The sequence below is a fragment of the Fukomys damarensis genome, unplaced genomic scaffold, assembly GCF_012274545.1.
Source record: "Fukomys damarensis isolate Sample0158 unplaced genomic scaffold, DMR_v1.0_HiC HiC_scaffold_1, whole genome shotgun sequence".
Taxonomy (NCBI): Eukaryota; Metazoa; Chordata; class Mammalia; order Rodentia; family Bathyergidae; genus Fukomys; species Fukomys damarensis.
This window is the reverse complement of record NW_022900913.1, coordinates 70,138,353-70,151,713: the sequence shown is the minus strand read 5'-3', so window position 1 is coordinate 70,151,713 and position 13,361 is coordinate 70,138,353. Positions and strand designations below refer to the sequence as shown.

The 13,361-nt window shown below is 49.5% G+C and overlaps 1 protein-coding gene across 1 annotated transcript in view; it reads left to right on the top strand.

The window, feature by feature from the left end:
* Vstm4 (V-set and transmembrane domain containing 4) overlaps nucleotides 1–13,361 on the top strand; it is a gene marked incomplete at its 5' end in the record, with an annotated part of 82,438 nt that overhangs the window by 22,406 nt on the left and 46,671 nt on the right. Inside the window, 2 exons of the mRNA XM_010622623.2 lie at nucleotides 3,990–4,058; nucleotides 10,809–10,916. Coding sequence (XP_010620925.1) covers nucleotides 3,990–4,058; nucleotides 10,809–10,916 — 177 coding nt within the window. The remainder of the gene's footprint in view (nucleotides 1–3,989; nucleotides 4,059–10,808; nucleotides 10,917–13,361) is intronic.

The following is a 13,361-nucleotide window of genomic DNA, read 5'->3' as shown; positions in this document are numbered from 1 at the left end:
ACAATGAAGTGAGTGTGTTGACATTTGAGCTGAAGTGCCATCTTATTCAAGCCTCTCTACTTAGGCTTACTTTGTATCACCCTTCTCTTCTGCTTGCCCTCTTTCCAATTGATCTGTGCCGAGGGCTAGGGTGCGGATGTCCCTGGGGTTCTGAGGCTCCAGGTGAAGGAAGGAGGCTGGGTAGGTGGGGACCCTGCCCTAGCCTTTTCCCAATCTTCCAGGATGTGAGGAGGTCAGGGTCCTTGGGCCACATTCCCTTTGGGTTACCTTGACTCACTGACACGGTATCGCAACCATATCATTCATTCAGGTGTTTTTGTTTTCTGAGGTGAGGCCTTTTTCTATTGCCAGGCCAGCCCTGAACTCCTGAGCTCAGGCAATCCTTCTGCCTTAGCCCTCCAAACAGCTGGGTCTACGGGCAGGTGCCACCACTCCTGACTCCATTCACTGATTCAAAGTAACTATGACCTAAACAACGGGCTGAGGACTCAACAGTGAAGAAACCAGATAACCATCAAGATGAGTTTGTAAAAGCACATGCTCTGTGATGTGTTTTATGGCAATATATTTAACAGGGAGTGTGAGACACTAGAGAATCGTTGCACAAAGGCTAGTGGAACTCAGGGGTCTCCATTCTAGACCTGAGAGTCATCCCCTTGGGTGACATACCTGTCCCTAGAGAGGTCCAGTGCTTTCCACAGTAGCTTTGTCCTGACACTTGTATTCTGTGCATCATGTATTTCGGCACTGGGACTTACTATTAAAGTGCCCTTTCACAGAACTGAGTGGACAGCACTTCTGTGACGGGCTGACATCAGGTGTCTGGTGGCTCCTCTCACTTCCTCTGGGTTGAATTGAAGCAGCAGTACTGAAGGGTGGGGCTCTCGGTCCTGCCCAGGCTGGCCAGGAAATGGAGGCTGGGCTTCAGTCCCTCCTCCTATGTGCCTCCTCTCTTGCGCTCCCTGGACTCATTCCTGTCTGGCTGAAGGCAAGGCTTGGCCACGTGGGTTCCCAGGGCCTGGAGCTCAGACTCTCCCAGGAGGTGTCCCCCATCATCAGGTGGGTCTCCAGGACTCTGCAATGTGCATTACAGATCTTGGCCTTGGGGTACCAAGTGAAGGTGACTCCCTCAGGGCAAGTCCTGCGGATCTTCTCTCAGCCTGACAAGTGGTGGAAACAGAACGGCCAGAACCACATCCCCAGCTCAGCGTCAGCCTTTGCCATGTGCTGGTCCCTGCTTCCCAGGGCCCTTTCTTGTTCCTCCATACAATGTTAAGTTCCAGCTATTTCTGTGTCAGAACGTGGATCTTGTATTGGATGAAACCTTTTGGTGCATTTTAAGCTCCTTTAATTGTATGGTTCTTTGTTAAAGGGATTGGAGTCACAGGTGAATAGAGGGAGGGAGAATTTCAGGAGAAACAGATCTTTCCTTGAAAGACCTTCTGTGGATAACCAGAGTCAGTCCAGATAATGGGTGGTGACAGCAGAGGCCCCTGGTGCCCAGAGGGTATGGTCACAGGTCTCAGTGTGAGCTCACATCCTGGGAACCCTGGGACCCACCTTTTCCAGGGAAACCTTTGGGACCTTCCTCCAGGGCAGGATCCTGGGCTTCTGGGTTGTGTGTGTCTCCTGGTGATGCTTTTCCCACAGGACCTGTCAAAGGGGATTTAACTGAGGTTCCTTCTTTGGGCAGACACAGGGCTGATGCACTCAGATTGTCTGGGGAGCTCTGGGCTGCATGCTTCCTGACTATGTGACCCTGTGACAACCATCAGCCAGCCCTTGCAGAGAGCAGTGACCCACTGGATCTCACAACTTGTCCCTCCTTACATTTCAGCCTTTCTACCCCACCCCAACAGAAAACAAAACATTACACGACTTTATCTTTGCTAAAGCAGGGTTGAGACAGGGAGTTTGGCTTCCTCCACTTCCCCAACCAGTGGTACTCCTGCCTGTCCCCTTCTCACTTCTGGGCTCATGGAGGGACTAAAGGCTTCCTGCTTCACAGGAGCAGCAGGTGAGGGCCCATACCAACTCACTCGAGGGCCCCTGGATGCAGCAGGGATAGGAGAACAGAGATGCACATGAGGGGTTACAGGGGGGCAGAAGGCAGCTGGGGTGACAAGGCCTTCTCAAGGGGATGTACAAGGTTTGCTCCATGCATCCTTTGCTGGAAGACCAGTGTCAGAGCATGAGGCAAGATACAGGCTGCTTGGAAGAGGGTGTTCACCATGGTCTTCTCATCTGGCAGAGGGAACCTTGGGGAAGGCGATGGATGTTGAGCAGAGCTGGGAGAAAGAGAGGAGAGAGCATCCTGACAGGCCAGCTGCAGGGAGGGGAGGGACCCCAGCCTATGCCAGAGCCTACAGGGCAGACCCCATCCCCCAGGTCCTGACCAGAAGCTCTGCAGGCGAGAGCTCTGGAAGGTCCAGTAACGTGGGTTCCAGGGCTGCTTGTCATCTCCATAACACTGTTCCTGTGTCTGGCTGGGCCACACAGAGCTCCAAACCATCACAGGTGGGCAGCTTTATTGCCCCTATTGAAGAGGCTGCAGATTTCTACAGCTGATTGTATGGGAAACACATGTGCTCTTTCATCACGAGATGGGTGTTTTAGTTCAGGAAGTCTTTGGCTAATGTGAATGACCTGTGGCTGGAAAATGTGCCTCTTTTCTCTTGTTTTTTGTTTGTTTGGTCTGGTTTGGATTTGCGGGGGTGATAAAGTTTTGCTGTGCTGGAGATGGAACCCAGGGCCTCTTGCATGCTAAGCACAGTTCTAGTCCTGAGCTATTATTGCAGCCCCTAGCATGAAGTATTCTGGGAGTCTTTCATTCTCTCCCAGCCCCACAGGGCAGGCTGACCGAGGTCAATTTATATCAGCTGCATGCAGCTGTCCAGTGTGGGAAAGAGGGTTAATAAAGTTAGCTGAGTGGGGACAGGCTGTGTACCACGGAGCCCTTGCAGTAGGACTGGCTGTATCCCACAGCCCTGTCTCCTGGAAGCCTGTGGACCTGGACACATCCTTTACAATATATCAAAATGCATTTGGAGATAGTGCAGGATTAGCAGCTGAAACAAGATAGTTACAGCAGAACCTTGGGAGCATTTCTGAAGCTCTGGCAGGGTCCACATAAAGATTTTTCTGTTTTGCAGGAGCAGATAAGACTATGACTGGTGTGGTTAACCTTCTAATACCACAGAGTTGCCACATTTCTCATAAAATAATTGCAATGGGGAAAATGGGGAGCATCCATTCATTACTTGCTTAAAACCTCTTTAGTGTAGAATCTCAGTCTATGAGCTTTTCCAATATGTATCTCCCTAACTGTATTACAGAGAACTTGCCATCTTCTTTCCCACATGAAGCCAAAGGCCTAGGATTAGATTAAATTGAAGACCCGCAGTTTCTGCCCTTGAAAGATGAATGAAAGTGACCTGAAGTTGAGGATCTTGGCTGGGACGATCATGGATTGTCCAGTGGGTACAGATTCAGCTGCAAGGATGGAGCCTTTCATGTCAACCATCTGGATATTGGAGATTCATGCTTGGGTGAAGCAACTGAGGCCCATTTAGGCATGGGAAGTAGAGTCTCAAATAAAATGGACAAAAAGTCCTGTTTTGGGGAGCTGGTGTCCTTGTGGGTAGAGATGGCTCGCCAGGTCTCAGCGCTGTCTCCACACTGCATACACATTAACCCATTTCACCTTCACACTCACCTAACACAGGCACTTGTCATCATTTCCCCAAGGGGAAATGAAGACCCAAGGAAGCCCAGGGTCCCACAGCTAGGGAGTTGGAAATTAGTATCTCCACCTAATTCTCTGTGCCCCTCAAACTTGAAAGTGTGTGTGATTTAACCATGTGATGGAGGATGAGATACCCATTCAGTTGGCTTTGCTAGTGAGAAAATTACTTTATTCATGTAAGCACCATGGTGGGCCAGGACCACAGCTGTACTTCAAGCTACACTGTTGCTTTTGTGTCTTACAGTGACTTCCCTCAAAGCTTCAGAAGATTCGCCTTTCGAGAAGAAAAAAGAGACCTGGGCATTTTTTGAAGGTAAGTTTGCCCCAGTTGTTTTAAGGTGTAATTTGAGGGTTTTTTTGTTTTTTGTTTTTTGTTTTTTTTGTACTAGGGGTCAAACTCAGGACTTTGCGTTTGTGAGGCAGGCGGCAAAACCACTGAGCTAAATCCCTGGCCTGTCTGGTTGTTCTGAGATGCAGACTCACTTTTAGACAATAGGAAGAAAGAACCCTAACTTCTTGGTTTTGTCATGACATCAAGTTTTGGTTTTGTGGTTGAAATTTAGGAGTCAGAGGGGAAACCCTGGGGTCTCAGCTACAGGTTTGGAAAGAGTACTGGTTACAGAGCCAAATTGCATAGATTAGTTTGTTTTCTGGTACTATTTTGCTCCAGAATTCTTACTCTAGGTGACATTAAGGAGAGACCGTTGATGATGTGTAAAAAAGTAAAAAGTGTATCACTGTGACTTTGTGTTACTTCAGATTGCTTAAGGACTTTGGGGTTCTAGAAAGTGTGAAAATTTTCAAGCAAGTTGTTTTCCCATCCTCATGAGTCACCCAGGCAGATCTCAACACAGATGCCTGTACCACATCTGGAGGGGTTCTCCTTTGGTTGCTACTTACTGAAAGTACCTCAGATGATTCCAGCCCGCAGCCAGGCTGGGGTCCACTGCCTTAGCAGAGGTTCTCTGTGAGTTCCCTACCAGCAGCATTAGTGTCACTTGGCCACTTGTTGCCAAAACCCTCTGCAGGCTCTGCCTTGGCTCAAGGTCAGAAGTCTGGGGTGTCACCAGGTGATTTGGTTGGCACCACTGTGGGGCTGCTCCTGGCACCTGAAGGGTAGAGGCCAGGAACAATGGTCACCATCTCACAGTGCACCTCACATTCCCACATCAAAGAACTCTGGCCACAAGTGTCAAGACCAAGCTGGGCCTTGGAGAAAGGAGAGTTTAGAGAAATTGTCACCCCCATCCAGGTGACTGAAGAATATGAATCGAACAGTGAAAGATTGTATGTGTAAGTTCTCAGGCAGGGCCTCTGGCTCAGGAAAGACTAGTTGATGTTAAAGGTGACCTAGAATTTTGTGGAGGTGTGGGATTTATTGATGAGGAATGACCCGGCCGGATGAGGCCAGAGAAGGGGAGCAGCTTCAGGAGGGGGGGGTCTTTGGACTCAAAACCCCCCACGAGAGGATGCACCAAGGTACCTTTTCTCTTGGGAAAATGTAATTTAGTTTTAATTTTTATTTATTTTTTAGTCCATGTTTATGGTATACCATGGTTACATTTATCAAGGGGAGTTGACACATGTATATAACACATCTTAATTCTTTCTGCATCCCTTTCCCCAGCCCTCACTCTCCCCTCTCTCCTCTCTCCACCTCTTTGTTCCCTCTCCATCTGTAAAAGATTTATCTCTGTGTTTCCTGTTATCTGTCTTTTAATGTGTTCTTTCATTTATTTATGCTTCGGGTTTCTCATCTAGGAAAAACCACGTGTCATTTGAGCTTGTGTGTCTGATTTATTTCACCTCGCATTATGGTGTCAAGGTGCAGCCACATAGGACAAAGTCACTTTCATTGTGAACAAGTTTGCCAAGCAGAGGAGTCTAGCTCTTTGTTAGGATGTGGTGTTCGGTTCAGAGTCCTGAGTATTTCTTCTCTGAGATTGTGCTTGGGCAGAAACAATGACCCTTTATATCCCCTGGCTCTTCTTCTGCACCCTTTCCAGCAGCCTTTTGTTTATCCGATGACTTTCTTTTAACAAAGTAGTCCACCGTCTCTCCCCAAGGCTCTCATTCAAGGAGTGCTTACTCCACGGGCAGGGATGAAAGTGCCATTATTCCCCGGATTAACACAGTAGAAAAATCAAGCTTTATTTTTCTTTTTCCATTTAGTCAAACTGAGGCAACCCAGCTGATTGATACCCACATTTCCAGGGCTGCCTTGTGCCCTGGCCCAGTGGTGGGGTGGATCCTGGGGCTCTGATGTATGTCAGGGGGGCTGTGACTCATCAGGTGCTAAGAATCCCTGGAGAGACTCAGGGCCTTACCCCAGAGGTTCTGATTACTACATCAGGAAGGACTGGAAGAATTTGCACTTCCTCAGGGTTGGAGGTGGTCGGAGATGGTTTGACGCAAGTGGTTTGAGGACTATATTTAAGAACATGGTGGAAGCCCCAACCAAACTTTATGTATTAGGAAAGATTGCACTGCCTGGTCCCAACACACCCAGCATCACCAGAGCCTCTGAGCACTGTGCCCCATCACTTCACTCCTGTTGGTGGAAGCTGTCACATGGCATGCATGCCCTCTCCATGGTGAGACTCAGAGCCAGGCTCCAGGCAGCTGATGTCCTTGCTGCCTCCTGCATACCTAGAGCAGCTGTTTCCCAGCTGGCCTCTCCTCTGATTTCACCACCACCAGCAGCAGCAGCAGCAGCAGTGGTGGCGGCAGCAGAATCATCTGTGTTTTGCTTTTTTAACATGCCACAGTTTTGGTGAGGTCAGGCGTGGTGATGAAAGTCTCCAGTACAAGCTTTCAGGCCTTCTGCCCTTTTGTTCTTTGGATGAGAACACTTCACTGTGGGTTGAGGATGGATGGCCATCCTCCTGGGGCTTAGCTCAGTCTGGCTGTGTGCCTGCTGAACAAAACAAGCATCGATTGTCCAGCCCCTGGACGAGATGCCAGAGCAAGTTAAAATCCCTCAGGGCTATTGCTCAGGTATTGCACCCTGAGCAAGATGGTTTTACAGGCTGCATAAAAAATAGTAGAAGTACACAGTGTTATTGCTAGAACTCCATCTCCTAGGTGCCTTAATTTGCCCTGGAAATGCAGAACACTGACCCTGATTTTGTGGATTCAGCAGGAGCAGGGAGGTCAGTGGGGTTCCTGGATGGTGTTGAGGAATGCTGGGGCCATCACGCTCCAGAGAAGCCCCAGATGAATGCTCCACTGGGTTGCCAGGCAACAGGTGCCAGGGTGGGAGCTGGCAGGCTGACAGTGTCACCCTGCTGGTTTCCTTGCAGTGTGCACAGACACCCCATCCTGCTGACCCATCTGTTTCAGGGAGACCTGGGCATTTTGTGCGGTCGAGTCTAACAATGGCAAGGGTGCCTTTGGAAGTCCAATGGCAAAAAATGAAATGGCAAGTGAATGCCGGAATGATAATATGGTTTTTAGAATACTGTGCATATGCAAGCCTTTGGAGTATTTTGCTTTATTTTAATTTTGTGCTGCTGGGGTTTGAATTCAGGGCCTCAGCATGCGAGGCAAGCACTGCCTACACCTCCACCCTATGTAGTATTCTACAAACTAATTTCAGATCTGGTTAAAATTGCAGAGGTTTTATTAAATCTGGGCCTGAAGGTTTAGCCTCAGCTTTTCGACAAGTGTTGTTTGGCCAGATCTGAGTTTTGAAACTTTTGAGCCAACATTTTTAGAGAGATTGCTTTCATGCATGATGGAAGGACAGGTTGGAAGCTAGAGGAATACCAAGCCCCTTTCTAGCCTGACAACGGTGGGAGGAGGGCAGGCTTAGGTTCAGCGCCACCTGGCTGTCCTGGCGAAGGGTGACATGACTCTGCGGCTTCTATGGATCAAGGTCCAGCCATTATTTGCAGGACACTCCAGGAAGGGAGGTGGTGTCAGTGGGTTGAACAGGCTCAGCAAATGGTTGTTTTATGCCACAAGAGGAATACTGGAAACAAGGAAAACCCCGAATTTTAGGAGTCAGGTTGCTGCCAATCCAGGAAAGTCAGACGTTCTTTCTGAGCTTGTCTTCTCTGGTAAAGAGACACGTCTAAAGGTTCCCGTGGTTTCAAGAACAGAGCTGAAAGCAGGCAGGGTTGGCACTGTTCCCATGTGTGCAGAGAACCACATGGATGGACAGTGCCTTCTGGCCAATGGCCACAGCCCTGAGGGCTCATGTGCTTGGCCTGGAGACTGAGGCTTCTGGACTGGCCAGATGTTTCGGGGTTCTGTAGCCACAGCTGCCTGTGGAGAGCTAGCTGCTTCTGCTCTACATCATGGAGGCTGCAACCTGCAGCTGTACCTTGGGCCTTCAATCCTCTGTGCCTCCTGACAGGGTAGGGCAACCCCAGATGTGCACAGCTGCTGGGACCCTGTAGGAGAATTGCCAGTTGCTGTTCTCACTGCTGTCCTGGCTCTCCTTGCTTCTTGCAGCCCAAAACCAAGGAAAGATGAAAGTGAGCTTGGAGGTCAGGCCACTCTGCTCCCTAGCAGGGAAACTTCAACTGGATGGTTTTTCTCCATTTCCAGAAGGAAACGGAAGCCAATGGCCTGCCCTTTGGTCCAGGTCCCATATCTCCGACATCCCTTAGCGTTCCTTTGGGGCAGATGTAGTGCTCACCTGTCCCAGTTTTGTCTGGCCTAGAAATGTGACTGTGTTATTTATCATGTTTTTCAAGCCAGAAATGACCCTGCAATTCTGTTCAGAGTGGTTTTCCCAACAGCATACAGATTCAAGACTGGTCACTGGATTGCCATGGTCCAGTCGTCCTGTGTTCTGGTGAGCCATCGTGAATAAGTGTGAACTCTCTTCTGTCCTTCAGTTGGGGTCTTGCTGGGAACCTGTGAGCCCAGCTGGTGCAGCCCATGCTGTTGAAAAGGAGGCCCAGGACACTGTCCTCACTGACCACTCCTTGGAGCTCCACCTATCAGTCTATGGTGCTCGCCTGGAAACACTGTCGCATCCCCAGAAAGACACTTCTGATTGTAGTGCTAGGACAGTTTTTACTGTTTTCATCCTGCGCACCTCCTGTCTGGTGACCTCCAGCTTTCCCCCTGTCCCTCTGGTGTGGCTTTCTGCCCCTGCTTTCCCAGCAGCTTCCACATGGGAAATGCAGGAGGTGTTCCCCTCTGCCCTTGAGGCTTTACTCTGGGTTTCTAGAAAGCTCCCTGGTTCCTGTGCGCACTGTGCCTCACCCCAGGCTCCTTTGTGGGAGGCTCTTCCTTTAGTTTACCCTCCTGGCCCCCTCACATGTGGGTACAGGTTTGCCTTCCCTGAAGTGGTCCACGATGTCAGTAAGACTCATACCCCTGCCCCATACCAAAATCCCTGGATGCGTTTTCTTTTTAATATATGAAATGGCATCTTGGTTGCATATAACCTATGCACACCTCCCACGCATGTTACATCATCTCCTCATGACTTATAAAATCTATTGCAATACGAATGCCATGCAAATAGTTCCTACATTGCATTGTATAGGGAATAATGACTAGGAGAAGGTCTCTCCATATTCAGCACAGATGCAGTTTTTTAAAGAATAGTTTTGCTCTACCCTTGATTGAAGCCATAGATTGAGAAGGAAATCTGCATTTTATTTTTAGCTCAGACTTCTGAGTGGCCAGGAGCAGAAGCCTGCTCCAGCTAGTTCAGGCAGAAAAGCGGGGCAGCTCTAAGAAGACGAGTGGACCCTTGAACTCCAGGGGCAGAGGCTGCATCTGCTCCATTGGGAGCCAGATCAAGGAGAGATGGAAAGAGCTTGAATTTCTGGCCCCTCCCCCATGCCCTGCTTTCTCATGGACCCTCAGTTCGCCTGTGGCTCCAGCCCCACCACTGGCTGCTCCCAGCCCTGGCTTCCTCAGTTTAGGCACCTGACTGTTTGCTTCTCCTGGTTCCAAGAGCTTTATAAGGTGTGTTCCTGTCAACTCAGCACCTGCACTCCCAGGAATCTCATCTTAAGAGCTTCAAGTGCGAGCCGCACTAAGGTTCATATGGATGCTCATCTAAGGGTCATTTGTTATGGGAAAAACAGCTGGGGATATTGAGTAGTCAACAGTGAAAGTGTCGGGCATTTTCATGGCCAAAAGTTTCCCAAAATGGCTGCCCCATTTTACACTCTCACCGGTCATGAGTGGACCATCCAGCTCACCTACGTCCTGGCTGGCATTTGGTGTCACCACTTTTCATTTTAGCCATTCTGGCTGGACGCTGTATGGGGTGTTCCATCCTGGTTTAATTTTGCCTTTCTTTAATGCTAAAGAAGTTAAACATTCTCTCATGTGATTGCTGCACACCTGTATGTTTTCTTCCGTGAAATGTCTCCGTGTGTCTTGCTGACTTTCTAAATAATAGAATTATTTATTTATATTTTATTGTTGGGTTTTGAGAGTTCTTTAGTTCTGTCGTGGGTACATGGCTTGCAGGTATTTTCTTCCAGTCTGTAGCTAAATTTCTCACCCTCTTCCTATGGTTGTTTACATAGCCAAAGTTTTCAATTTTGATGTAACCAGATTTGTCAAGTTATTTATTTTACTTATACTATGGTGCTGGGGATTGAGCTCAGGGCCTTATATGTGCCCGATAACTGCTCTGCTGATAAGCCACTCCCAGCCTTCAAGTTTGATATGGAGGACACTACTGGCGTAAGGTCTAAGAACTCTTTACCTAGTCTTAGATCCCAAAGACTCTTCTGTGTTTCTTCTAAGTTTGCTAGTTTACATTTTAAATGAGCAGCTTGGAGCATTTTGAGTTAATTTATATATAGCATGAGAAGTTAATTTTATTTTTTGCCAACGGAAATCCAGTTGCTCCAGCGCCAGTTATGGAAGAGGTGATCCTGCTGCCACTGAAGTGCTTTCTCCATTGTCAAAAATTGGTGTGGCTGTTTCTGTGTTACTCTGCGTTCTGTTTTATCCATGCGTGTCCTTCTACCACAACCCTGGAGGCTGCAGTCTGGGGACTTTTGGAATCCCGTGTGGATTCCCACAAGGATTGTTGTGCATTTCTGCTGACAGTGGCCTGCATGTCCTCACTTTGCAGATCTCTACATGTACGCCGTCCTTGTGTGCTGTGTGGGCATCCTCAGTGTCCTGCTGTTCACCCTGGTCATCATCTGCCAGTCTGTGTTCCACAAGAGGAAGTCCAGAGGTAAGATAAACACAAGGCCACCCCACCCAGGGACAGAAAGGGGAGGCTGGCACAGTGTCCTGGGTGCAAAAGTCATCCTGTGCCAGGCACAATTTACCTGAGACTTGAAAACAAAGTGAGTGAGAAGGTGTGTTCTGCTTAGGCAATGCTAAAATGAGCTGACCTAGTTTCACTCCTCTTTTCCTCAAATCCCTCCCTCCCTCCCTTCTCAAGAGATGAGCTCAAACCGCATTTTGGCTCTGCCTCTTAAAGCTGTTTTTGGCCAAGTTCCTGAACTGTTCTGACCTGGACAGCACATTCTCACAAGTGTCTGCTTTGCAGGAAGGTGGGACTTGGAAAGTCCCCCTCTGGCCTCCTTTCCTGAGCGCCCCTCAATCCTTGGACTCTGTCCTCTGCCCCTTCAGATTTCCTTCTCAGGGATTCTGTTTCTGGAGACATCTCCCCATGAGTGCTGCCTGTTCTATCTCCAGTCATGAAGCCTGGGTTTCTGTACTCAGCAGCCTGAGGATCTGCCCAGCAGTGCATGTCCCTGTTCTGTCCCAGAGCTGCCTTCCTGGTGCCTGACACCCACTCAGTGACACCTGAGCTTCTACCCCATCCTACCCAACTGCCTCTCAGAGCTTGTGGCTTGTCCTGCACTTGGGTGTGGGCACTGGCTTCTCCTGAGAAGACCCTGCAAGTAGGGATACACATGTGAAGCATTCTCCTGGGAATCTGGAGCAGGACAGGTGCTCAACAAACGATGCAATGGGGGTTTGTTTCAGCTGCTCTGCTCCCAGCTGTTGCCCCTTGGAAGCCTCCAGGTCATTTCCCAGCTAGTCATGTGAGAGTGAGATGCGCGCGGCAGGAGGCAAGGAATCAGAGCCAGGCCAGCAGGACATGCAGGGACCCAGCTACTTCCCATGGGTTGGGCTCCAGGTGATCTCAAGTACACCCATTCTCAGGTCTGGAGCCCCACTTAGCTATGGCCAGGGTTGTCTGTTCATCTGCTGTGGGCCAGACACCTGGCTTGGCCCCTCTGTGTCCTATACGACAGCCACTTGGCCTCCACGTGACAGACAGCAGGGCTGAGGATTTTGAGGAAGTCCTGGGAAGGGGCATGGCAGAAGTAAGGCTCAGACCTCAGCCCCATGGTATGCCTCACATGCTGCTCAGGACAGCCTCAGAGCCTGCACTGAGGCGTTGGCCTGCAGCCTTCTGTGGTGGTGGTTACTGTGTGTCTCCCCACTCCGCCACTCTCCCTGGCTCCTGCAGCCCTCCATTACCTGGTGGGATCCTCAACAACAGGCTCAGGCTGGCACCATGAACCATACTGTGTGGTCAAGGACAGAGCCCCTGTGTGGTGGGCTTGGGTGTAGAGAGCAGCAGCCCCGCTGCTTTCCAGAGCCTCCACCCCTGTTCACATCAGACACTGCCTCAGCAAGACCACCAGCCAGCTCCCCTCCACCTACTCGGCACCCTTCAGGGCATGTGTCCAGAGGACCCTGTTACTGTGGGAAATGAAAGTCACAGGGAAGCTATACTAGCAGCTCCCACCCCATCTAATGCTCTACAATTCAAGGAGAAATAAAGGGAAGCAATTTGTAAATAAAACACATTTTAGTATTGCACTTCTTTTCACAAGTGCTAGTTTCTTTCACATTTGACTTGTGAAATAAACACTATATAAGATACTTAATATGCATATGACAGGGACAAGTGTAGATGGATGCAAATGTGCCTTAGAATCCATGAGGGAACACTGCTTATAAACTCCCAGCTGCTGGCAATCTTTTGAATAAAGGATACACTCTCACTTGATTCTCACACCCTTGAAACATGTATTTACTGCATATTTACTAGGACAAAAACATACCTTGGTTTGTGTCATGTGGACTCAGGCCCTGGCTCTCATGCGTAGGTTTTTTCCTCTATGTGGATGTTGAATGGTCATTCAAAGTCAAGAGGGATAAGTCTTCACCTGTGGACATTCTCTATTGCCTACACCGAGGACCCTGCCCACCTGTCAGGTGACAGTCCCCATTCATTGTGATAACAGGAATGCCCCCTGCCAGCTGGATTTTCTCCAGGGGTCAGTGCCCCTGGACACCACTGCCAGTGAACAGCAGATCTCAGCTGAGGCTGTGTCCACTGAGCTGGGGAAGACCAAGCCCCCGGGAGCCTGAGCCAAGCTCAGCAGAGAGGTTCTTGGTGCACATGGGCAGCTGTCCCTCTGGGGTCTGCTTCTGTCCTCATGCACTCTCTGGGTGGGAGTTGTTTTGAGTCCCTGTTTCCTGGATGAGGAGGCAGAGGCACCTATAGTTGACCCATTACTGCTCAGGATCCCAAGCCCACCCTGTTCTGATCTGAGCCTTCTGTCCTGATCTGACTCCCCTGTGTGCTCTCAGAAAAACCATTCTCCCTGTCACATCGAAGCCACTGGAGGGAGTTATCCAGGAGGGTTAC